Source organism: Citrus sinensis, chromosome 8 (assembly GCF_022201045.2).
Source record: "Citrus sinensis cultivar Valencia sweet orange chromosome 8, DVS_A1.0, whole genome shotgun sequence".
In the NCBI taxonomy this organism is placed as follows: Eukaryota; Viridiplantae; Streptophyta; class Magnoliopsida; order Sapindales; family Rutaceae; genus Citrus; species Citrus sinensis.
The window spans coordinates 24354378-24379384 of NC_068563.1; the positions used below are offsets into that span (position 1 = coordinate 24354378).

At 31.4% G+C, this 25007-nt stretch overlaps 1 protein-coding gene across 6 annotated transcripts in view; it reads left to right on the forward strand.

The window, feature by feature from the left end:
• LOC102613465 (receptor-like protein 15) overlaps positions 1–25007 on the forward strand; it is a 180916-nt gene that overhangs the window by 103965 nt on the left and 51944 nt on the right. For 2 of the 6 annotated variants that reach the window (XM_052432141.1, XM_052432140.1), the window contains 7 exons: positions 17590–17664; positions 18326–18481; positions 19290–19364; positions 19479–19637; positions 19718–19867; positions 20196–20354; positions 20681–22078. The exons of 3 other annotated variants lie outside the window; for them this stretch is intronic. In XM_052432141.1, coding sequence (XP_052288101.1) covers positions 17590–17664; positions 18326–18481; positions 19290–19364; positions 19479–19637; positions 19718–19867; positions 20196–20354; positions 20681–22078 — 2172 coding nt within the window. Of the gene's footprint in view, positions 1–16095; positions 16489–16626; positions 16783–17589; positions 17665–18325; positions 18482–19289; positions 19365–19478; positions 19638–19717; positions 19868–20195; positions 20355–20680; positions 23105–25007 lie in introns of those variants that run through there. One more of the 6 variants, XM_052432147.1, reaches the window with a different exon arrangement.

The window sequence follows — 25007 nt, forward strand, 5'->3', positions numbered from 1 at the left end:
ATGCTAGGATATCTAATATTGCATAAAAAATAGATAAAAATTTAACTTCTCTTCACAACTAATTCTTTTTACATCTCGACTAACATTAATTATTTTAAATGTTACAATATTGTTAAACTGCCCTAACTAATTATTAAAAGGTGAAAGCATGTTAAAATAAGAAATTGCTAAGAAACATGTGTTTAACCAAAGGCTAAGGATATGTACAATTAAGAAGAAACAACTTACTATCAAAGGTTAAGATTACGAACAAATTAAGGAAGATATTGAGCAAAGAAAGGGACGAAATGGTTGTCTGAGTTGCTGGTGATAAGAATGCTTGTGTTGTGAAAAGAAATCCTATAGTTTGTAAATGGGTTGAATTTTTCACTCGCTCAAGTGACTTGCTTATGCCCAAAATATTACTTTGCACAGGAGTATTTGGGATCCTAACAATCAACTCTTATTTTGGTCCCAATTAGTGTAGTAATCATCTATTGAGTGGTAAAATATTATTTTTAATAGTCATGAAATTCGATATATAATAGATTAATAACACACATTAATTAGAACTTAATTGTTAGAAATCATAACATTACTCTACTTTTCATTGGAGTTGCGTTAACATATTATGTGAGATTGCCTACATTAAAAATATGTTAGACTGCTTGTTGAAAGCAATATTCCCTTTTTCATTAGGGTAAAAGCTCATTTAGTCCCTATATTTTAATATTAGTGTTCATTTAGTCTCTCTATTTTTAAAAATGCCTCAAATCATCCTCGACGTCATCTCTATTACTGTTAATTCTAGATTCATGAGGGTAAAAATGTATTTTTCTTGTTAAAATTTAAACTTGAAAAAATTAAGAATGCCTCAAATTCTAGAAGTCTTTATCATTGTTCAACTCAATCCCTTCATTGGACCATGGGACAATGCCAGTAAGCTTAAAGCTCTCATCATAATGCTTGTGCCTTCCAAAGACATTATTCAAGACATCGTTGATAAGGGATACAAGACTCAAGCAATCAGGATCATAAGAATCCTCCACATTTTGCCTAAAAATCGAACTGAAATGCTGATTTGACTCATTTTGAATCTGGCAACACAAATATGAATAAAAAAAATCAGAAACTTAAAACTATTACATATGAATTCATAAAATACAAAATCAACATTACAGAACTTTGTATGATTATGATTTTTTTTCCCAAAAAATACTTAATCAAGTGAAGTTAAAATAAATTCTTTTCAATTACAAATCCATTCCACTACTAATATTAAGCTATGAAACAACCATGAAAGGGTTAAAAAAGGTAAAAAAAAATAATAAAAAAATTGTTAAACTTTTTGCATTAGTTTTGTGAAGAAATACCCATTCAAGTGAAAACAAATAATGATTTCTTTTCACTAAAATACACATGGAAGATTAAAAAATAAATAAATAAACAAGACCAATATAACACGTACTAGAGTAAGCCAATTTCCTTTGCCGACAGTTTTGACATCTACCGCAAGACGACACTTCCAGTAGAAAAAAATTTTATAGCGAGAAAAATTGTTAAGAGCTTTGAAAATGCAAGTCGTTTAAGTTCTTAAAGCTAGGGTTGTGAAGAATATAAGTTTGAAAATACGATTTTACTATTATGAATCTAGGTTATCGCAATATTTTTTTAATTTTAAATTTTAACAAGAAAAAAACATTTTTACCCTCATGAATCTAGAATTAACAGTTACGGAGGTGACGTCGATGGTGTTTTGAGGCATTTTTCAAAAATAAAAAGATTAAACGGGCACTAATCTTAAAATATGGGGACTAAATGGGCTTTTACCCTTTTCATTATATTTGAATTGATAAAGTTGTATTCAATAGCTCTTGAAAAGCACATAGAATAATAATCATTATAAATTATAATCAAAGACTAAGCAGGTCTTTCTTTGCATTTGATTACGGGCATTTCAATTAAGTTTGTCGTTTACTTTATTTTTTCTTGCTTTCAATTTTCACTGTTAAATCTCTTTATAAAATAATTTATCTAATTAGTCATGGAAATAAGAGAGAAAAGGGGCCATTTCTTGATTCAAAGTCAGTCAATTATAATTATAAAACATGAGCAGACATTACATGCCTAATTTCCAAGCAATTAAAACGGTTTGATTTGCTTTCATGCGTGCATAAATTTCCAGGAAAGAGAGTGCTTTTCGTCTCTTTCTGGAACAGTGACTACAATTATGGAAAAATTATGTTAACATGACAAAAAAATAATGTTATTATAAGAGTAAGTTTTTGAACCCGAGACTTGAAGGAGGTTCTATCTAATTCTAAAGATTGCAACCAAATTATTATCCCTAATTGTTTTTAAGTTAAATTAAATAAAATTTATTTATCCCTAATTGTTTTTAAGTTAAATTAAATAAAATTTATGCTGAAGTATAACTAGTGCCTTGCACATTCATTTACTCAAAGTGTTCAGAAAACTCTGACGTTAAATTTGAAAATTAAATTTCCACTCTGCACACCCATCAAAGTCCCAGAATTACACAGAAATTAGTTTCTTTTGTTAAAGCTCTCTTTCTTCAAAAGTTAACACCCCGCAACACCCTTAGTAACCCTTGTGATTACATTCATGCATGCTCATGACTTAAACTTTGTTTACGCTAAAATTATTCAAAACTTTATTATTATTTTTTTTACCTTACTCGCTGAATTTGCTCAAGGACATGGAGTCCCAATTCTTGTTATTGTCCTTTTAAGATAAACAGCAACCTAATTATTTATTTGTTTGTCTGAAATTTTTTTTTTTTTTAAATAACAGTGTGTTAGCATAAATATTTACCTGTGAAATCGAGGAGGAGAAAATGTTAGAAAAAAAAAATTAAGGAAGATAGAATCAGATTTTCTTTTTTGAGCAAAGAACATATGTTAAAAGATATTAAGTCTATCAAGTCTAATTGTCTATAACGGTAAATTGCATAACGAATAATTTAACAACATAAAATAAATTTTATTAAGTTATGAGTATTCATATTATTTTCTAGAGTACGAATTGTCCCATCGTAAAACAAGATGCCGGGAAATATAACCTTTGCGGTGTTCTTTTATTGTGTCGTTGTACAAACGTTAATAGATGAGTAATATTAGTTATTTAATGCACCAATATTGTATATTCTACCATATCAATGTCTCTGGTTGCCAAAGATTGTTAAAAGCAACGTGATCTTTGCTTCAGGTAATTTTTTCGCTATCCACGACTTTGAATTGAAATACTTGGCTTACAGTTATTTGTAAAGCTGTTGAAAATTACCACAGCGGATAAAGATTAACCAGGTCATTCTTTACATTTGAATATGGATTTTTTTATTAAATATAAAATTGGTAGTTTGTTGCTTTCAATTTTCAATGTTAATTTCACTTATTTAGTCATTAAACACAGAGAGAGGGAGAAAGCGAGAGAGAATATTAAGGGCCAATGTTACGGGATTTGGGGTCAATTCAAAGTCAACTAATATATAAAACATGGGTATGCATAGAAAACGCTTACATTACTAATTAAGAAAAATTGATTTGCTTTCATGAACTATTCGAAGAAGAAAAAGAAGACCCTTCACATTCTTCATGACAACAAATGATGCCGATATGACAAATATCATCCAAAATCCAAATCAGGGTGATGTGTGAAATATAGTGGAATAAATAAAAAGAGAAGACAAATTTGCTGATCAATATTCAAGAACTCATCCAAAAGTGATCGTTAAAGTCTAGAGGTTACGTATGATTAGCATTTATTTTTAATTTTTTGGCTAACATCGTACATAGTCACTTGTCGTGTGATGTAGGGCAGGTTTAGAAATCCTTTTAATTTAACTTCCGCATTCTTATTATTTAATTAGTTATAAGGTTTTTTAGTATTTGAGTAGTGATCACGTCTCCTAGTCTAAAAATATGCTTTTACGAGTATAAATAACAAACTAGGATTTTAACACCCTTTTATACTAAGGCTCTGTTTGGTAGAGTTTTTCAAGTAACGCTTATTTAAATAGAGTTTTTGTTAGTAGAGATTTTACTAAAAAAAAAAATTAGTTGTTTGATTGTCAATAAGAATTTTTATTAAAACTTTATGAAATTACTTTAATAGCGAAGTTTTTTAAAGTTATATTATGAAAAGAATAAAGTAAGATTGTCAAATAAATAGATGATATTTTAGATATTTTAACATTTTAAAAAATCTTTTCAACCTCTACTCCTAAAAGTCCAAAATTTGAGTTTTTGCAAGTGGAGGCAAAATAGCTTATTTAAGCTAAAATAATAAAGTTAATAAAATTTAATAATAATAATAAATGTTAATAATGATAATATTAATAAAAATAATAATAACTAAAATAATAAAGTTAATAAAATTTAATAATAAAAATAATAATTTTTAATAATGATAATATTAATAAAAATAATATTAACAATAATTAATTAATAACTAAAATAATAAAGTTAATAAAATTTAATACTACTAATAATAATATTATTATTATTAAAAAAACGACACTTTAATAAAAAATTGACAAAACTAGATAAAAATCTAACAAGAATCCCAAAAATAAGAAAGAAATCTTCAGACAAAAATAGAAGCCCAAGAGAAATTTGGCGACGGTCTGCTAACCAATATTGAAAATGTTACTTTGCCTCGCACTCTTTTCCTCGAGAACTTCAGGATGATATATTATTAGCCTAAGACAAATAGCTATTGCTCAAGTTATGGCCTTGGGAAGACGTCCTATTCATTCTCCCTAAACCAACCTAAATCAATAGAGCAACTTGGACGTTTCAAACATGTTTGCATTCGAATTTAGGTAAAAATCTGCTCTTATTCAAGGGATATGTAGGTGTCGGTGTAGTCTCAAACCCGAGATTCTGTGAGAACAAATCATGAGTTTAATCAATTAGCCAATTATTAGTGTGTATGGATAGTAGGGATGGCAAAAACCTTGACCGTTCCTAAGTATGGCATTACCCAGATCTGGCCTAAGCATGTCCTTTTAACACTCAGGATTTTTAATTGAAGCTTTAAAAAAAATCTATATTTTATATTTAATAATATAATATATACATATTTTAATTTATTTTATAATTTTATGATTTTTAAATTTTATCTTAATGAATTTGGGCTTGAAAATATGAATTTTAATGTTTAAAATTTTAAATATATATAATAGGGGACCAAATGAATATCTAAAATGATAGATATTTTATAATAATTTTCATTAATTTTCATCAAATCCAAGTTTCGAGCCAGCCAACAAGCTTATCAAATGCGGCGTTGTCGTCAGTCTAGGCTGTGCGGATATTTTTGACATCCCATATGGACAGTGAGGAAATATTTTTAGTTGACTGAATTAAATAAAAATGTATTACAATAATATTATATATTAATAGCATAAACAAAAAGAAATGAAGAAAAACGAATACAAGACTTGAAAAAGCTGGGAGTATCATCAGATCAATTGGTTATAAATAGCGTAAACCCACCCTCTCGTTGTTGCAGATGCGAATAGGTGATTATAATTAAGAAGATATACTGTGTGGTTCAAAAAGAGTGTGGGTGAGTGAGTTAATTTTCATATTATTAGTAGTAAAAGGGTGGTGGAGTGAGGGATGTTTGGAGCAAGAGAGGTATGCTCTCCTCCAACTTAGACATTTCTTCAATGATGATCACTGTCTTCACTACTGGGTAGATGATGAGAATTATTCAGATTGTTGTCAGTGGGAAGGGGTTGAGTGCAACAACACCAATGGCAGAGTGATTAAATTAGATCTACGAGATACTAGGAATCGGGAATCAACGAAGTGGCATTTGAATGCTTCTTTGTTTACTCCCTTTCAACAATTAGAGTCTCTTGATTTAAGTTGGAACAATATAGCCGGTTGTGTTGAAAATGAAAGTCCTCAATTTACTCTACTCTAATTCTCCCTCGTAATTTCTAGCATTTTTCTGATCCCTTTCGGCTTTTGTTTAATTTTTACGTGATACGATAACATTATTTTTTTTTGTTTTTATTTTTTTAATTTTTTTTTGGCAGGTCTAGAGAGATTACCAAGGTTGAACAACTTGAAGTTACTTTTTCTAGACCATAACTACTTCAACAACAGCAACTTTTTATCTCTATGTGGTCTTTCATCACTCAGAATCTTATCATTGCCTGGTAATGGATTGAATGGAAGTATTGATATTAAAGGTAAGCAAGCTTCATCCCTTCTCCCGTGTCCCATCTTTTGTGGATCTTATTTCATTGAGCAGCTGGAGGTACTGATGTTAGATCTAGCTAGATTCTTGCTAGTGTAAGCTTCAAGGCTTTGAGTACTATAAAAATAGGTCTAAGAAATTATCAATATATGCAATTTTCAATGCTTCTCATAATCAAACACAATTCAATCTAATTATTTTGTATGTTTTGTCTTCAAAAGTAAAGAATTGTACACCGATTGGAAATCGACATCGTTGCTTTTAATTTTCTGTAATGCTCTTTCTTCGGTAACAAGTTTATATCTTAAGAGAGATTGGATTCCGAAAAAGTTTTAATGTACAAGGTAAGCCATAATAACCTGCATCTTATTTGTCTGCCTATATCTAAATTTGTGCACTGAGCTTAGTATTTTGGTTATTGTGAAGGGATCAGATATCGGCTTCCATAAACCAACTTGTATTTACTTAATTAATTAATTAACGCCATTTAGCATTTAACAAATTAAAATGTCGTGTTTAATTTGTTTTAATTTTTTTATTTGAAAAAGAATAAGATATAGCAGTAGGTAAAGTTGAAATAAAATTTTCTTCCTTACAAATTTAAATTCGCCGTTGTCAGCCAAATATACCTACTTAAAACCACTCAATCAGGCCCTTGGCAACTGTTTTTTAGGTTTTTCTGGTTAGCGGTATTTTTTGCTTATTAATTAAATTATTTTGCGCCGAGATTTAAAAATAAAGAAGGAGAAAATAAGTTATTTAATTAACCCTGGTAGAAGTGTTGGCATAAATACAGGACTGGATTTCTTGAGCAACTTGGAGGAGCTAGACATGAGCGCCAATGCAATCGACAATCTTGTGGTTCCTAAAGATATACAAAATGTTCAAATATTAATAATTTGGAGTACAATTTAATAGATTTGATTAGGGAATGCCCAAATGACACTTACCCAAAATAATTTAATCCGAAATTGTATCCCAAACAGATTTCAGAGGTTTGAGGAAGTTGAATACCCTTCGTTTAGGGGGAAGCGGAATTCCAATGATAGATGGAAGCAAGGTGTTGCAATCAATAGGATCACTACCATCCCTCAAAACGCTTTACCTTTTGTTTACTAATTTTAAGGGAACAGTAGTTAATCAGGGTAAGTAAATTTTTTTATGTCGAAAATAATTGAATTAATATATATGTATATATATATATATATATATATATATATATAGCTAAAGGATGCCAGTTAATTTTATCATAATTAGATAACAAGATTGCAAATTCTGCAGCCAAAGGTAGAACGCAACTAAGGAAATCAAATATGAACATGTCTTCAATCTCAAAATATTAAGAGTAGCATTAAGTAACTTGTGAAACAGTCATAAGTTCAAAGGAATTAGATGATGGCATGGTTGAATTTATAAATATTTGATATTTTGGACCAAACAGGGCAAACAGATGGATCTAGATAATGAAGAAAAACATCAATTCCGAGCAACCAAATTAGTGTGTACAATGCAATTGCCTTTCCCTATGAGAGTAGAGGGCCTAAATACAAGCAAAAACCTACTGATGCATCTACAGAAGCTCACATTCACTAGCTGCATGATTAAATCACTGGATGGTCTCACTATGCGGTGAAGAATGAAATAATAAACGACCTGATAAGGCTGCAAGGTGAAGAAACTATTCACCAGAAAAAGTTCAAAATCAAATCAACGTGGTTTTGATTTTGGAAAAAATGAAACAATATGTAGTGAATGAATCTGCTCTTAACGATGCAAGACACAATCACTTCCCAGGATCTTAGATACAGATTTACCAAGTTGCACAGATTGAAGAACTAATCCAGAAAGAATCAATTTAACACAAGAATTAAGAGAACTGAAAATAATATAAACAAACACTGACAACACCAGAATCAATTACATGGTTCGGTTGCACCAAGGAGGCACAACCTACATCCACGGGAGATGCTTTCTGGAGAGCTTTTATTGAATAACAATGGAGGATCTTTTACAGGGCTTTTACTTAAGATTACAGAGAACTCATCTTTCACATTCTCTGATATCTCTCTCTCTTAACACGGTTACACACACGCTCAGCTCACAAACTGAACTACAAGAGCAACGAATCAGCTAAATCCAGATTGCACAGCTTGTTGACACGTTGAGTAACGAACTTAACAAACTGAATCAAGTTTTCTCACACGGCTATCACGTGCATCACTTAAAGCTTTCCCTTAAACGACAAAGAAGAACTGCCGTTTCAATCTTAAGAAACAAGTGATTACACACGTGCTTCAGCCCGTGACTTTTAAGTGCTCTTATCTTATAATGCCAAAACGCTGCCGTTTAGAGCTGATGTGTTTGATTCACCCGCAAGCCTCACGCAATATCACTTGAGCAACACTATAAAATTATTCAAAGAAATCTCTAGGTCAGTATCCAAATATGTGGCTCCGTCAGTTCCACCACAACCCAAAATATCAGATCCCCCCATTTGGATTCGACTGATCAATTTGAACATATAAAATCGGGTTTTAAACTTCCCTAATCAAAGTTTATATTCCACAGAATCAGTTCCTTTAACATGATGCATTACATAATATTTTGTTTGCAAAATAAAGAAGAAAGATGACATAATAGAAACACTCACAGAGAGAGAATACCTTTGACGAAAAGCTTAGAACTAATTTTATGCTGTATCTTTTTTAATAATAAAGAAAACTTGCATTAAAACTAAAAGTAGGGTGATACCTGATTTTATAAATAGATTGCAATGTAATTTTGAAAAATAAAACAATAATTTACGAAATGGTTATAACATAATTTTAATTTTTTTTTCAAAAAGGAAAAACAACAAAAGTAAGAAATAGAGAATGAGGGCTACAAACTTTGTATCTTAAACGGCCGTTAGATTATTTGTAAATGAAAGCAACGGTGAGATATTAGTGGCTTATGGAAACAGGTAATCATAAGGACTATGAGTTTTTTTTTTGTTGTTACATTGATATATTACAATCATGATTCTATTAATATTTACAATTAGAATTTTATCTGACTATCTTTAATAATTCTAAACTAGTACAGCCCAAATTCCTATTCTCATATAATATCAAAGAAAGATATATATTCTTTTCCTCTATTAATGAAGAGACATTTTTACTTCAATCCAATTTAATTGGAATGAGAATTAAGTCCCTTTCAATAGTCAGGACTCAGAACTCATACACGCTAGTTTGAGAGTGTGGGGCGTGACAATGGGCCAAGAGACCATTGACAAGTACAAAAGAGTGGTTGCAATTAATTCAAACCGCTACACACGGTATTGCAACCAAATTGAGGGCCCATTTTTTTTTTTTATTTCATTGAAAAGTAGTTTGCACAATTAATTCAAACCGCTACACACGTTATTGCAACCAAATCGAGGTCCCTTTTTTGTTCTTTGGTTGAAAAATAGTTTGCACAATTAATTCAAACCGCTACACACGCTATTGCATCTTTTGAAAAAGAAAAATGGAATAGTTTTCCAAGATTAATTCAGAGAATAAGATTTAATAATAATGATGTTAGAAATCTTGATATTTGAATCTTAATATTATGTATCACTGATTTATTAAATAATAGATTTCATAGTTTGTAAAAGTATTTAACCACTTGATAAATGTTATATTTGTTGGGATTAAATTAGGACTTAAATGTTGGAATATCTAACATTGCATAAATAAATAAATAAAAACTTAACAATTTATCTTCACACGACTAATTATTTTTACATCTCGACTAACATTAATTATTTTAAAAGTAATAGTATTATTAAATTGCCCTGACTAGTTTATCAAAAGATGAAAGCATGTTAAAATAAGAAATTACTAGGAAACATGTGCTTAAACAAATGTTAAGGCTACGAACAATTAAGAAGAAACAACTTAAATCAAAGGTTAAGATTATGAACAATTTAAGGAAGGTATTGAGCAGAGAAAGGGACGGAATGGTTGTTTGAATTGCCGATGACAAAAATGCTTGTGTTGTGAAAAGAAATTTGATGGTTTGTAAATGGGTTGAATTTTTCGCTCGCTTCAATGACTTGCTTATGCCCAATATATTACTTTGCACAGTAGTATTTGGGATCCTAATTCCTAACAATCAACTCTTAATTTGGTCCCAATATATTACTTTATGAATGCTTGTTTGTTTTTTTTTATATAAAATAATTTATTTAACTAATCATAGAAATAAGAGAGAAAAGGGGGCATTTGTTGACTCAAAGTCAATTACAAATATTAAACTTGAGCGGACATTGCATGCCTAACTTCCACGCACCCTAAAACGGTTTGATTTGCTTTCACGCGTTCATGATTTTCAATGAAAGAGAGTGCCTCTCGTCTTTTTCCGGACAGTGACTGCATTTATGGAAAAATTATGTTAACGTGACAAATACATAACGTTATTACATACAAGAATAAGTTTTGGGAGCCGAGACTTGAGGGAGGTTCTGTCTAATTCTAAAGATTGTAACCAAATCATTATCCCCAATTTTTTAAAATTAAATAAAATAAAATTTATGCTTAAATATAAATAATACTTTGGACATTCTTGACATTTGTCCTTTTAAGATAAACAGCAACCCAATTATCTATTTGTTTGTCTTTTTTTTTTTAATTAACAGTTTGTTAGCATAAATATTTACCTGTGAAGTCGAGGAGGAGAAAATTTTAGAAAAAATAAAAAGAAAAAAAATAAGGGAGATAGAATCAGATTTTCTTTTTTGAGCAAAGAACATACGTAAAAAGATATTAAATCTATTAAGTCTACTTGTTTATAACGGTAAATTGCATAACGAATAATTTATCAGCGTAAAATAAATTTTATTAGATTCTGATTATTTTCTAGAGTACGAATTGTCCCATAGTAAAACAAACGCCGGAAAATATAACCTTTGCGGTGGTCTTTTACCGTGTCGTTGTAAAAAGGTTAGTAGTTGAGTGCTATTAGTAATTTAATGCACCAATATTGTATATTCCACCTTATCAATGTCTCTGGTTGCGAAAGATTGTTAAAAGCAACGTGTTCTTTCTTTGTCTTATGAAATTTTTTCGTTGTCCATGAGTTTTAATTCGTTGATCAATACTCAAGAACTCATCCAAAGTGATCGTCCAAGTCTAGAGGTTCAGTGTGATTAGCATTTATTTTTAATTTTTTGGCTAACATCATATGTAGTCACTTATCGTGTGATGTAGGACAGGTTAAGAATTCCTTTTATTTTAACTTCCGTATTCTTATTATTATTTAATTAGTTATAGGGTTCTTCAGTATTTGAGTATTGATCACATGGCTCCTAATCTAAAAATATGTTTTTACGAGTACAAATAACAAACTAGGATTTTAACAGCCTTTTATACTAAACCCTAAAAATACATGAATTTATCAAAATAAGTAAATTAATTTAAATGTTTATGGAATAATAGAAGTGTTACCTGCCTAAACAAATTAAAAAAATGACACTTAAATCAAATATTGACAAAAATAGATAACAATCTAACGAGAATCTTAACTAGACATGTTTACTTCTATCCAATTTAACTGGAACGAGAATTAAGTCATTTCAATAGTTAGGACTCAGAACTCATACACGCTAGTTTGAGAGTGTGGGGTGTGACAATGGGCCAAAAGACCATTGACAAGTACAAAAGAGTGGTTGCAATTAATTCAAACCGCTACATGACAGAGAATTCGGAAAAATTCCAAATTCGAATCTTAATTATTGTTATTGTCATTAATTTCATCATCATCATTAAAACTTATTAATTTTATTGTTTTCATTTGTGCTATTGTAATTATTATTATTACATTAAGTTTTATTAGTATTTTTAGCAATTTGTAACAATTCACTCTCGTTTGACTAAATGTTGAGTAACCAGGGAAGCGAAATCAAATGGTGTTGAAACGACGGATGTAATTCGCGTTTTGGAGGTCAAACAAATCCATCAAAACGACACAAAGAATCTGCGTTTCGTGTTAAAAACCACAACACCTCAAAAAGTCACAGCACTTCACTACCAAACAGATCTTATTTGGAGAAGGAATAAAATGCTAATAATGGATTATTTCTCTAGGTCTTTTATGGTATTTTTGTAACAAAATTACTTTAAATTAATAAAATGTATTGCTCCACTGCGTCTTTTGAAAAAGAAAAATGGAATAGTTTTCCAAAATTAATTCAGAGAAGAAGATTTACTAATAATGATGTTAGAAATCTTAATATTTGAATTTTAATAGTATGTATCACTCATTTATTAAATAATAGATTTCATAGTTTGTAAAATTATTTAACCACTTGATAAATGTTATATTTGTTGGGACTAAATTGGGACTTAGATGTTGGAATATCTAGTATTGCATAAAAAAAATAAATAAAAACTTAACAATTTATCTTCACATGACTAATTGTTTTTACATCACAACTAACCTTAGTTATTTTCGAAAGTTATAGTATTATTAAATTGCCCTAACTGGTTATCAAAAGATGAAAGCACGTTAAAATAAGAAATTACTAAGAAACATGTGCTTAAATAGAGGTTAAGGCTATGAACAATTAAGAAGAAACAACTTTCAATTAAAGGTTAAGATTATGAACAATTTAAGGAAGGTATTGAGCAGAGAAAGGGACGGAATGGTTGTCTGAATTGCCGGTGACAAGAATGTGGCAGAATTTGAAAAAATAGAGTTATCCTTATCTGGTGGTTGTTTTACATGATATGTTCTATCTACTTATTTTTTGTTTTTATCCCTAGAATAAAGGACTTTGCTAAGATAAGACTCCTAGTCTATGTTAGCTTCAAGCCTATATATAATCTTGTAGTTTGATTAATAAAGGACATATGAAAGTGCAGTGTTTACTGTTTCCTTCCTATATTTTGTCACAAAGAATGCTTGTGTTGTGAAAAGAAATCCGATGGTTTGTAAATGGGTTGAATTTTTCGCTCGCTCCAACTGACTTACTAATGCCCAATATATTACTTTACACAGTAGTGTTTAGGATCCTCAAGATCAACTCTTAATTTGGTCCCAATTAGTGTAGAAATCATCTATTGAGCAATAGAATATGAATTTTTCTAGTCATGAAATTCAATATATAATAGATTCTTGACAGACGTCGATTAGAACTTAACTATTAGAATTCATAACATTGCTCTACTCTCGAGAGGAGTTCTCTTAACATATTATATTAGGTTGAAAGCAAAATATGTTAGGCTGATCATTGAAAGCAATATTCCCTTTTCCGTAACTTTGAATTGATCCAATAGCTCTTGAAAAGCACATGGAATAATAATCATTATAAATTTAATCAAAGACTAAGCAGGCCTTCTTTGCATTTGATTACTGGCATTTCAGTTAAGTTTGTCGTTTACTTAAATTTTTCTTGCTTTCAATTTTCACTGTTGTTTTTTTTTTGTAAAATAATTTATTTAACTAGTCATATAAATAAGAAAGAAAAGGGGTCATTTCTTGACTCAAGAGTATAATTATCAAAACTTGAGCGGACATTGCATGCCTAAATTCCACGCACCCTAAAACAGTTTGATTTGCTTTCATGCGTTCATGATTTTCCATGAAAGAGAGTGCCTCTCGTCTCTTTCCGAATTGTGACTACAGTCATGGAAAAATTATGTTAACGTGACGAATACATAACGTTATTGCAAGAATAAGTTTTTGGACCCGAGACTTGAGGGAGGTTCTATCTAATTCTAAAGATTATAATCAAATCATTATCCCCAATTTTTTTAAGTTAAAAAAATAAAATTTATGCTTAAATATAAATAGTTTTTTAAAGTTAAATATAAAATAAAATTCATGAACTTCCAAGAAAGAAAGAAGACCCTTCACCTTCTTCGCGACAACAAATGATGTTGATATGACAAATACAAGCGTTATTACAGGGAACAGCATAAGACCGAGACTTGATAAATATTAAACATATATAATAAGTGGAGCAAATGAACAGAATACTAGATATTTTATAATATTCTTCATAAAAATCCAAGTTTTGAGCTAGCCCATAAGCTTATCTAGTGAAGTCTGGGTACCCGCGTTGCCCAAGGTTTCATCAGAATCCAGGCTGTGCAGATGTTTATGACATCCCATATGGACGGAGTGGAAATATTTTCAGTTGACTGAATTAAATAATTAGAGAGAAAGAGAGAGGATTGAGGGCCAATGTTTCGCGATTTGGGGTCAATTCAAAGTCAACTAACGTGTAAAATATGATTTCCTTTCATGAACTTCGAAGAAAGAAAGAAGACTCTTCATCTTCTTCGTGACAACGAATGATGTTGATATGACAAATACAATCGCTATTACAGGGAACATCATAAGACCGAGACTTGATAAAGGGTTTGTTAAATTACACGTTATTTTCTTGTTGACTGAATTGGAAGAAAAAAATAAAAATAAAATAAAATTGTAATCAGGGTGATGTGTGGAATATATTGAAATAAATAAATAGAGAAGAGAAATTCGTTGATTAATATTCAAGAACTCATCCAAAGTGACCGGTAAAATCTAGAGGTTCCGTATGATTAGCATTTATTTTTAATTTTTTGGCTTAACATCATATGTAGTCACTGGTCGTGTGATCTAGGACAGGTTTAGAAATCTTTTTTTTTTAACTTCCGTATTCTTATTATTTAATTAGTTATAGGGTTTTTTAGTATTTGAGTAGTGATCACAGGTCTCCTAATCTAAAAATATGTTTTACGAGTACAAATAAAAACTAGGATTTTAACAGCCTTTTATACTAAACCCTAAAAATACATGAATTTATCAAAATAAATAAATTTGAATTGGTATGTCATAATAAAAATTTTACTTGCCAAAACAAATTAAAAAAATGACGCTTAAATCAAATATCGACCAAAATAGATAAAAATCCAACAAGAATCTAAAAAATAAGAAAGATATCTTCAGACAAAAATAGAAGCGTCCAAGAGAAATTTGGCGAAGATTTGCTAATCCACATTGAAAATGTGACTTTTCCTTGAGAACTTCATAATGATATATTATGAGCCTAAGACAAATACCAATTACTCAAGTTATGGCCCTATGAAGACATCCTATTCATTCTCCCTAGACCAGGACGTGTCGCACATGTTTGCATTCAAATTTAGGTGAAAATCTACTCTCATTCAAGGGATATATAGGTACCTGTGAAGTTTCAAACCCAAGATAATGTGAAAGCAAATCGAGAGTTTGATTAAATTCAGCCAATTATTAGTGTGTAAGGATGGTAGGGATGGAAAAAAACTCCGACCGTTCTTAGGTATGGTATTACCCAGATCTGGCCTAAGCATGTTTTTTTGAACACTCGGACTTTTTTAATCAAAACTTAAAAAACCTAGAATTTATATTTTATAATATTATATATATTTAATTTATTTTATAATTTTATATTTTCAAATTTTATTTTAATGAAATTGGAATTAAAAATATGAGTTTTAAATGTTTAAAATTTTAAAAATAGATAATAAGTGGACCAAATGAACAAAATAATAGATATTTTATAATATTCTTCATAAAAATCCAAGTTTTGAGCTAGCCCATAAGCTTGTCTAGTGAAGTTTGGGTACCCGCGTTGCCCAAGATTCCGTCAGAATCCAGGCTGTGCAGATATTTATGGACGGAGAGGAAATATTTTCAGTTGACTGAATTAAATAAAAATATATTACAATCATATTATATATTAACAGAAAAAATAAAAAGAAATGAAGAAAAACGCATGCAAGACTTAGACAAAGTCAATTAAAAGCTGGGAGTATCATCAGTGCAATTGGTTATAAATAGCGTAGAACTATCCTCTCGTTGTTGCAGAAGAGAAAAGAGTGTGTGTAGGTGATTGTAATTAAGAAGATATAATGTGTGGTTCAAAAAGAGTGTGGGTGAGTGAGTTAATTTTCATATTATTAGTAGTAAAAGGGTGGTGGAGTGAGGGGTGTTTGGAGCAAGAGAGGTCTGCTCTCCTCCAACTCAAACATTTCTTCAATGATGATCACCGTCTTCAAAACTGGGTTGACACCGGAGATGATGAGAATTATTCAGATTGTTGTCAGTGGGAAGGGGTTGAGTGCAACAACACCACTGGCAGAGTGATTAGATTAGATCTAGCATTTCGAAAATGGGAATCAGCAGAGTGGTATATGAATGCCTCTCTGTTTACTCCCTTTCAACAATTAAAGTCTCTTGATCTAATGGGGAACAATATAGCCGGTTGTGTTCAAAATGAAGGTCCTTAATTTACTCTATTTTAATTCTCCTTCGTATTTTCTTACATTTATCTAATCCCTTTTGGCTTTTGTTTAATTTGTACGTGATACAATAAAATTATGTTTTATTTTTTATTTTTTACTTTTTATTTTTTGACAGGTCTAGATAGGTTATCAAGTTTGAAGAACTTGAAGTTTCTTGATTTAACCCTTAACCACTTCAACAACAGCATCTTTTCATCTCTAGGTGGTCTTTCATCACTCAAACACTTATCAATGGGTATTAATGAATTGAATGGAAGTATTGATATTGAAGGTAAGTAAGCTTCATCCCTTCTCCCGTGTCCCATCTTTTGGGGATCTTATTTCATTGACCGGCTGGAAGTATTGATATAAGATTTGGCTAAACTCTTGCTAGTTTAAGCTTCAAGGATTTAAATATTATAAAAATAGGTTTAAGAAATTATCAATATATGCAATTTTCAATGCTTCTCATAATCAGACACAATTCAATCTAATTATTTTGTATGTCCTGTCTTCAAAAGTAAAGAATTGTACACTAAATGGAAATCGACATTGTAGCTTTTTATTTTTTCTAATGCTCTTTTTTCGTTAACGAGTTTATATCCTAAGAGGGATTGGATTAAAAAAAAAAAAAAGTTTTGATGTCCAAGGTAGGCCATAATAACATGCATGTTATTTGTCTGCCTGTATCTAAATTTGTGCGCTGAATTTAGTATTTTGGTTAATGTGAAGGGATCAGATATTGGCTTCCATAGACTAACTTGTATTTAGTTAATTAATTAATTAACTAAATTTAGTATTTAACAAATTAAAATATCGTGTTTAATATATTTTAATTTTTTTAAGAAAAAAGAAAAAGATATAGCAGTAGGTAAAGCTAAAATAAATTTTAATTCCTTACAAATTTAAATTCATGGTTGTCAGCTAAATATACTTGCTTAAAGCCACTCAGTCGAGCCCTTTGAGAGCTGCTTTAAATTTTTCGGATTAGCCATATTCTTTTCTTATTAATAAAATTCTTTTCGTTGAGATTTAGCATAAGAAAAGGAGAAAATAAGCTATTTAATTAACTTTGTTTTAAGTGTTGGAATAAATACAGGACTGGAATCCTTGAGTAACTTGGAGGAGCTGGACATAAGCGACAATGCAATCGACAATCTAGTGGTTCCTAAAGGTATACAAAATGTTCAAATATTAATAATTTGGAGGACAGTTTAATTGATTTGATTAGGGAATGCCCAATGACACTTACCCAAAATAATTTAATCCAAAATTGTATCTCAAATAGATTACAGAGGTTTAAGGAAGTTGAATACCTTTTATTTGGGGGAGAAGGGAAATTGCAGTGATATATGGAAGCAAGGTGTTGCAATCAATAAAGAAATTCGTTGGTAAATATTCAAGGACTCATCCAAAGTGATCATTAAAGTCTAGAGGTTTGCTCTCCTCCAATTCAAACATTTCTTCAATGATGATCAATGTCTTCAAAACTGGGTAGACACGGGAGATGATGAGAATTATTCAGATTGTTGTCAGTGGGAAGGGGTTGAGTGCAACAACACCACTGGCAGAGTGATTAAATTAGATCTAGGAGCCACTAGGAATCGGGAATGAGCAGAGTGGCATATGAATGCTTCTCTGTTTACTCCCTTTCAACAATTAGAGTCTCTTCATCTAATTGAGAACAATATAGCCCATTGTGTTGAAAATGAAGGTCCTTAATTTACTTTATTTTAGTTCTTCCTCGTAATTTCTTACATTTATCTAATCCATTTTGGCTTTTGTTTAATTTGTACGTGATACAATAAAATTATTATTTTTTTATTTTTTGGCAGGTCTAGATAGGTTATCAAGGTTGAACAACTTAAAGTTTCTTTCTTTAGCCATTAACCACTTCAACAACAGCATCTTTTCATTTCTATGTGGTCTTTCATCACTCAGACACTTATCATTGTCTGATAATAGATTGAATGGAAGTATTGATATTAAAGGTAAGCAAGCTTTATCCCTTCTCCCGTGTCCCATCTTTGTGGATCTTATTTCATCGACCAGCTGGAAGTATTGATACGAGATCTAGCTAGACTCTTACTAGTTTAGGCTACAAGGCTTTGAATATTATAAAAATAGGATTAAGAAATTATCAATATATGCAATTTTCAATGCTTCTCATAATCACACACACATTCAATCTAATTATTTTGTATGTCCTGTCTTCAAAAGTAAAGAATTGTACACTAAATGGAAATCGACATCATAGCTTTTTATTTTTTCTAATGCTCTTTCTTCGTTAATGAGTTTATATCCCAAGAGGGATTGGATTAAAAAAAAAAAAGTTTTGATGTTCAAGGTAAGCCATAATAACATGCATCTTATTTATCTGCCTATATCTAAATTTGTGCACTGAATTTAGTATTTTAGTTAGTGTGAAGGGATCAGATATTGGCTTCCATAAACCAACTTGTATTTACTTAATTAATTAATTAACACCATTTAGTATTTAACAAATTAAAATTTCGTGCTTAATTTGTCTTATTTTTTATTTTTTGAAGCAAGAATAAGGTATAGCAGTAGGTAAAGTTGAAATACATATTTATTCCTTACAAATTTAAATTCGTTTCAGCCAAATATACCTACTTAAAACCACTCAATCAGGCCATTGGCAACAGTTTTTTAGGTTTTTCTAGTTAACCGTGTACTTTTTTGCTTATTAATAAAATTCTTTTGTGCTAAGATTTAAAACAAAGAAGGAGAAAATAAGTTATTTAATTAACCTTGTTTTAAGTGTTGGCATAAATGCAGGACTGAATTCCTTGAGTAACTTGGAGGAGCTGGACATGACAGGCAATGCAATCGAAAATCTTGTGGTTCCTAAAGGTATACAAAATGTTCAAATATTAATAATTTGGAGGACAATTTAATAGATTTGATTAGGGAATGCCCAATGATGCTTACCTAAAATAATTTAATCCAAAATTGTATCCCAAACAGATTTCAGAGGTTTGAGGAAGTTGAATACCCTTTATTTAGGGGGAAGCGGAATTCCAAGGATAGATGGAAGCAAGGTGTTGCAATCAATAGGATCACTACCGTCCCTCAAAACACTTTACCTTTCGCATACTAAATTTAAGGGAACAGTAGTTAATCAAAGTAAGTAAATCTTTTATGTCGAAAATAATTGAATTAATATATATAGCTAAAATTTATTGTTTCTACTTCTTTCTAAATAGAATTGCACAATTTCACCAACTTGGAAGAATTGATATTGGACGAGTCTGATCTCCACGTAAGCCAACTTCTGCAAAGCATCGCATCATTCACATCGTTAAAGCATTTGTCAATGCAAGATTGTGTACTCAAGGGTGCCCTGCATGGTCAAGGTAAATTACGGGTATCTGAAGCTTTTAAGATATTAATTCGATAATAATTCTTTCTTGTCAAGTTAATTTTTTCCCGTCAAATAAGATTTTTTTTCTTTTAAATTTTATATATTTTCACTGTCCAATAGTTCTAGCTTCTCTAAATTGCAAGATTCTTGATTAAGGTTAATGAAATTTTAGTTCTATTATGTTAAGAATATTTTGATCGCTTAGAAGAGTAAAGAAAAATAAGTAAATTAACCACAAAAAAAGGACCGGATTATCCTTATTCCCTTGCATTATGTGATCAATATCAAAATTATAACCATTTCTTGTTTATTGCATGTAGATTTTCTCAAATTCAAGAATTTGGAATATCTGGACATGGGTTGGGTGCAGGTTGACGTCAACACCAATTTTCTTCAAATTGTCGGCGAATCGATGCCTTCTCTTAACTTTTTATCACTGACAAATTCAAGTCTTAATAAACACACCATTCTTGATCAAGGTTAATTAATGATTCTCTTTCTCCATCTCTCGCATTTAGCATCTTAACTAAATTTAATTGAGAATGTCTATAATGCTAGCTATTTATAAACTTAATGAAAGATGATAAGGAGCCATAATAATGACCAAAACAACTGTAAAATAGTGTGCTGTTGTAGTGTTGATTGAAAAATAATGCTAATTTTTTACTTAACACTATAATGCCGTATAATTTTACAGTTATTTTGTTGCCATTACGTCAAATTCTATTGTTCAATTATCAGTACTCAAACTTAATTTTTAATATGTACTTTAAAGATTAAAGATATCCAATTATATACTTTTCAGGACTTTGTCAGTTGGTGCATCTGCAAGGGTTATACATTCGTGATAACGATTTGAGAGATGGTTTGCCTTGGTGCTTGGCAAACATGACATCCCTCCAAGTGTTATATGCCTCTTCTAATCAACTTACTGGAAACATCTCCCCAGGCCTTTGTGAGTTGGTGCTTCTGAGAAAGTTATACATTGATAACAATGATTTAAGAGGTAGCTTGCCTTTGTGCTTGGCAAATTTGACTTCCCTTCGAGTATTAGATGTCTCGTACAATCAACTTACTGAAAACATCTCCTCATCTTCCCTCATGCATCTAACATCTATCGAAGAGCTCATACTTTCAAACAACCACTTCTTCCAAATCCCTATTTCACTTGAACCACTTTTCAATCTCTCAAAACTCCAGACTTTCAATGGTGAAATAAACGCACAAACTGAGTCGCATTATGATTCTTTGACCCCAAAATTCCAATTGACTTCTATCTCATTGTCTGGTTACGTAGATGGTGGCACATTTCCTGAATTCTTGTACCATCAGCATGACTTGAATAGTGTTAATCTTTCACACCTTAACTTGAGTGGAGAGTTTCCAAATTGGTTACTAGAAAACAATACAAACTTAGAGACCCTTCTTCTTGCCAATAACTCTCTTTTTGGATCATTTCGGATGCCAATTCATTCCCACCAAAAATTAGCAACATTGGATGTCTTCAACAATTTCTTTCAAGGCCATATCCCGGTAGAAATCGGAACATATCTGCCAGGCTTAATGGAATTAAACTTATCTAGAAATGCTTTCAATGGTAGCATTCCCTCTTCATTTGCTGATATGAAAATGTTGGAAAGGTTGGACATATCCAACAATCAGTTGACTGGTGAAATCCCTGAGCGCATGGCCACGGGTTGCTTCTCATTGGAAATTCTTGCGTTATCAAACAACCGTTTGCAAGGTCATATATTCTCTGAAAAATTTAACTTGACAAATTTGATGACGTTGCAGTTGGATGGAAATAATTTCATTGGAGAGATCCCAGAAAGCTTATCTAAGTGCTATATGTTACGAGGATTATATCTGAGTGATAATCATCTCTTTGGTAAGATTCCAAGATGGTTGGGTAATTTGCCAACTTTACAATATATTATAATGCCCAATAACAATCTTGAAGGACCAATTCCAATCGAGTTTTGTCAGCGTGATTCTCTAAAGATTTTAGACCTTTCAAACAATAGTATTTTTGGAACTTTACCATCTTGTTTTAGTCCAGCATCTATCGAACAAGTTCATTTGTCAAAAAACAAGATAGAAGGACGGCTGGAAAGTATAATCCATGACAACCCTCATTTAGTGACATTAGATCTTAGTTATAACAGCTTACACGGAAGTATTCCAAATCGGATTGACAGACTACCTCAGTTAAACTACCTTCTTTTAGCTCATAATTATATTAAAGGCGAAATACCTGTTCAATTATGCCAGTTGAAGGAAGTGCGGTTGATTGATCTTTCTCATAATAATCTATCCGGGCGTATTCCTCCTTGCTTGGTTAACACTTCACTCAATGAAGGTTATCATGGGGAAGTAGCTCCAACTTCTATTTGGTGTCGTCGAGCGTCTGTCTATAGATCTGCATGTCTGCCTGGTCAAAGTTCACCTCCGATGGGAAAGGAAGAAACTGTACAGTTTACAACAAAGAATATGTCCTACTATTATCAAGGAAGAATTTTGACGAGTATGTCTGGGATTGATCTTTCTTGTAACAAACTGACAGGTGAGATTCCTACTCAAATTGGATATCTTACTAGGATTCATGCACTAAATCTATCTCATAACAATTTGACGGGCACAATCCCGACAACATTTTCAAACCTGAAGCAAATCGAAAGCTTGGACCTCTCCTACAACCTACTGCATGGGAAAATCCCTCCTCAACTCATTGTGCTAAATACATTGGAGGTTTTCAAAGTAGCATACAATAACTTATCTGGTAAAATTCCAGATAGAGCACAATTTTCAACTTTCGAGGAAGATAGCTATGAAGGGAATCCTTTTCTTTGTGGACAACCACTGTCCAAAAGTTGCAATGATAATGGATTGACAACAGTGACACCAGAAGCTTCCACCGAAAATGAAGGTGATAGTTTAATTGACACGGACAGTTTCCTGATCACTTTTACAGTATCTTATGGAATTGTGATAATAGGAATTATTGGAGTTTTGTACATAAACCCCTACTGGCGGCGAAGATGGTTTTACCTTGTTGAAGTGTGTATGACCTCTTGTTATTATTTTGTAGCAGATAATCTTATTCCTAGAAGATTCTATCGTGGATGGATGTAATTTCCTTACATTACAACTTATATGTAATTTTAAAAGAATTTTCTTTTGCATGCATGGAATAATAACTCAATAAAAGTATTTGATGCAATTTGTCCAAGAACAACTTAGTAATTTCATTGCTGCTATTCGGTTGTATATATACAGTTAATGAAATTTTTAACCATTCGCAGTAGGAATTTCTTTAGATGGCAGCCAAAACTAACAGATTTGGGGCTCTACTTTTACACATCATAACAGGCAAAAGGTCTCTTTTTTACACGATCTGAATGAAGATTAACTTACGCCCTCTGGAGTGTGTGTAAGTTCTCTATTAAACTTGACGGTTGAGATTTCAGGTCCAGATGAAAGTTAAATGCAGGCGACGAGACTACACTTTAAGGAAACTGGGACAAACTTAAAATAAAAAAAATTATAGTCCAGGGTGAGAGTAATGGGTAGCTCAACTTATAGAGGATAACTAGAACTTGGAATAACTATCAGATTTGCAACTCTTTATTTGTTATATGCTAGTGGGGATTTAGGTAGCAATTATCGCCTTGGGAGTTATAGTAATCGATTCATTTCCTCCTTTATTTCTGATGGTAACCCAGCTCTATACAAGAACTGTTGAGGAAGCTCACAATGTACAAAAGGGAGCTGCATATTTAGCACGTGTGTGTCAATGATGAGTTAACAGTTAGTTGAGAAAAGAAGCTAGCTCAGCAAATCTGTTAATCATGTTTTACGTTCTATTCTCTAGTTGTTAGCCAAGTTGTAATCCTGGTTGAGATATCAGTGTTAGTATAAATATTGTTGTGATTGTATTTGTAAGTAATAACGTGAGATTGAATAAAGTCAGGAGTTTCCCATAAAGTTTTCTTATCATTTTCTTAGCTTCCAAATAACTTTTACAGTTATAATTTAACTTTCAAACATGGTATCAGAGCCAAACAGGGCAAGTTCTAGTACTCAGCAAACAAATCAACAAAGTCAAATAAATTTTTCTGCAAACAAATCAACAAAGTCAAATAAATTTTTCTTTCAACACTCCAATTAAGCTAGATCGTTCTAACTATTTACTTTGGCGTTTTCAAGTTTTAGCTTCCATAAGAGGCAATCGATTAGAAGGTTTCATCAATGGAACAAAGCCAGCACCTGAAGAACAATTTACTCAAGTTGGAGCTTATGGATATATTCAGAAAATTGATAATCCAGAATATCAGAATTGGAGGTCACAGGATCAAACTTTGCTTGGATGGATGTTATCATCAATAAGTGAAGGTACTCTAAATCTTGTCATAAATTGTGGAAGCTCTTTTGATGTTTGGAGAACTTTAGAAAAGAAATTTGGTGTGCAATCTGAAGCTAGGGTTCTTCAACTTAGATATGAGTTAAATACTCTTAGGAAGGAATCAATGAGTATTGAAGACTACTGCATCAAAATGAAAATTGTAGCAGATAAACTTGCTAGTGCTGGAAGTCCTATAATAGAGAAAGATCTCATGCTAACAATTCTTAATGGCTTAGGAGCAGGCTATCGTGATATTGCTACTTTTATAACTGGTTCTAAAATGGACTATGATGATGCTTATGCATTATTATTAACTCATGAAACCAGACTTGAACAAGAGTAGGATGATAAAAGCATGTTTAATGCAAATTATGCTTATACAAATGCCTATTATCCAAGGGCATTCTATGCTCAATCAAGAAATAATTTTAGAAGAGGAGGATATGTTGGTGCTCAATTTGGTAATACTGGTAGAAATCATACTGCTGGAAGAGGAAATATTTTTCAGTCTCCAAGGATGTTTAATGGAAATCACAGAGGTGGATATGGAAGAGGACACTTATTTGGCTCAAATAATGTCAACTCTTTTCATGCACCTAGAAATCCAATACAATTTGCTCGAACTGGAGTTACTAGTATGAATGGACTTCAAGGAATTCCAAACAATGCAGAAGAATTGGTTTGCCAAATTTGCTTTAAGCCTGGTCACACTGTTGATATTTACTGGCAT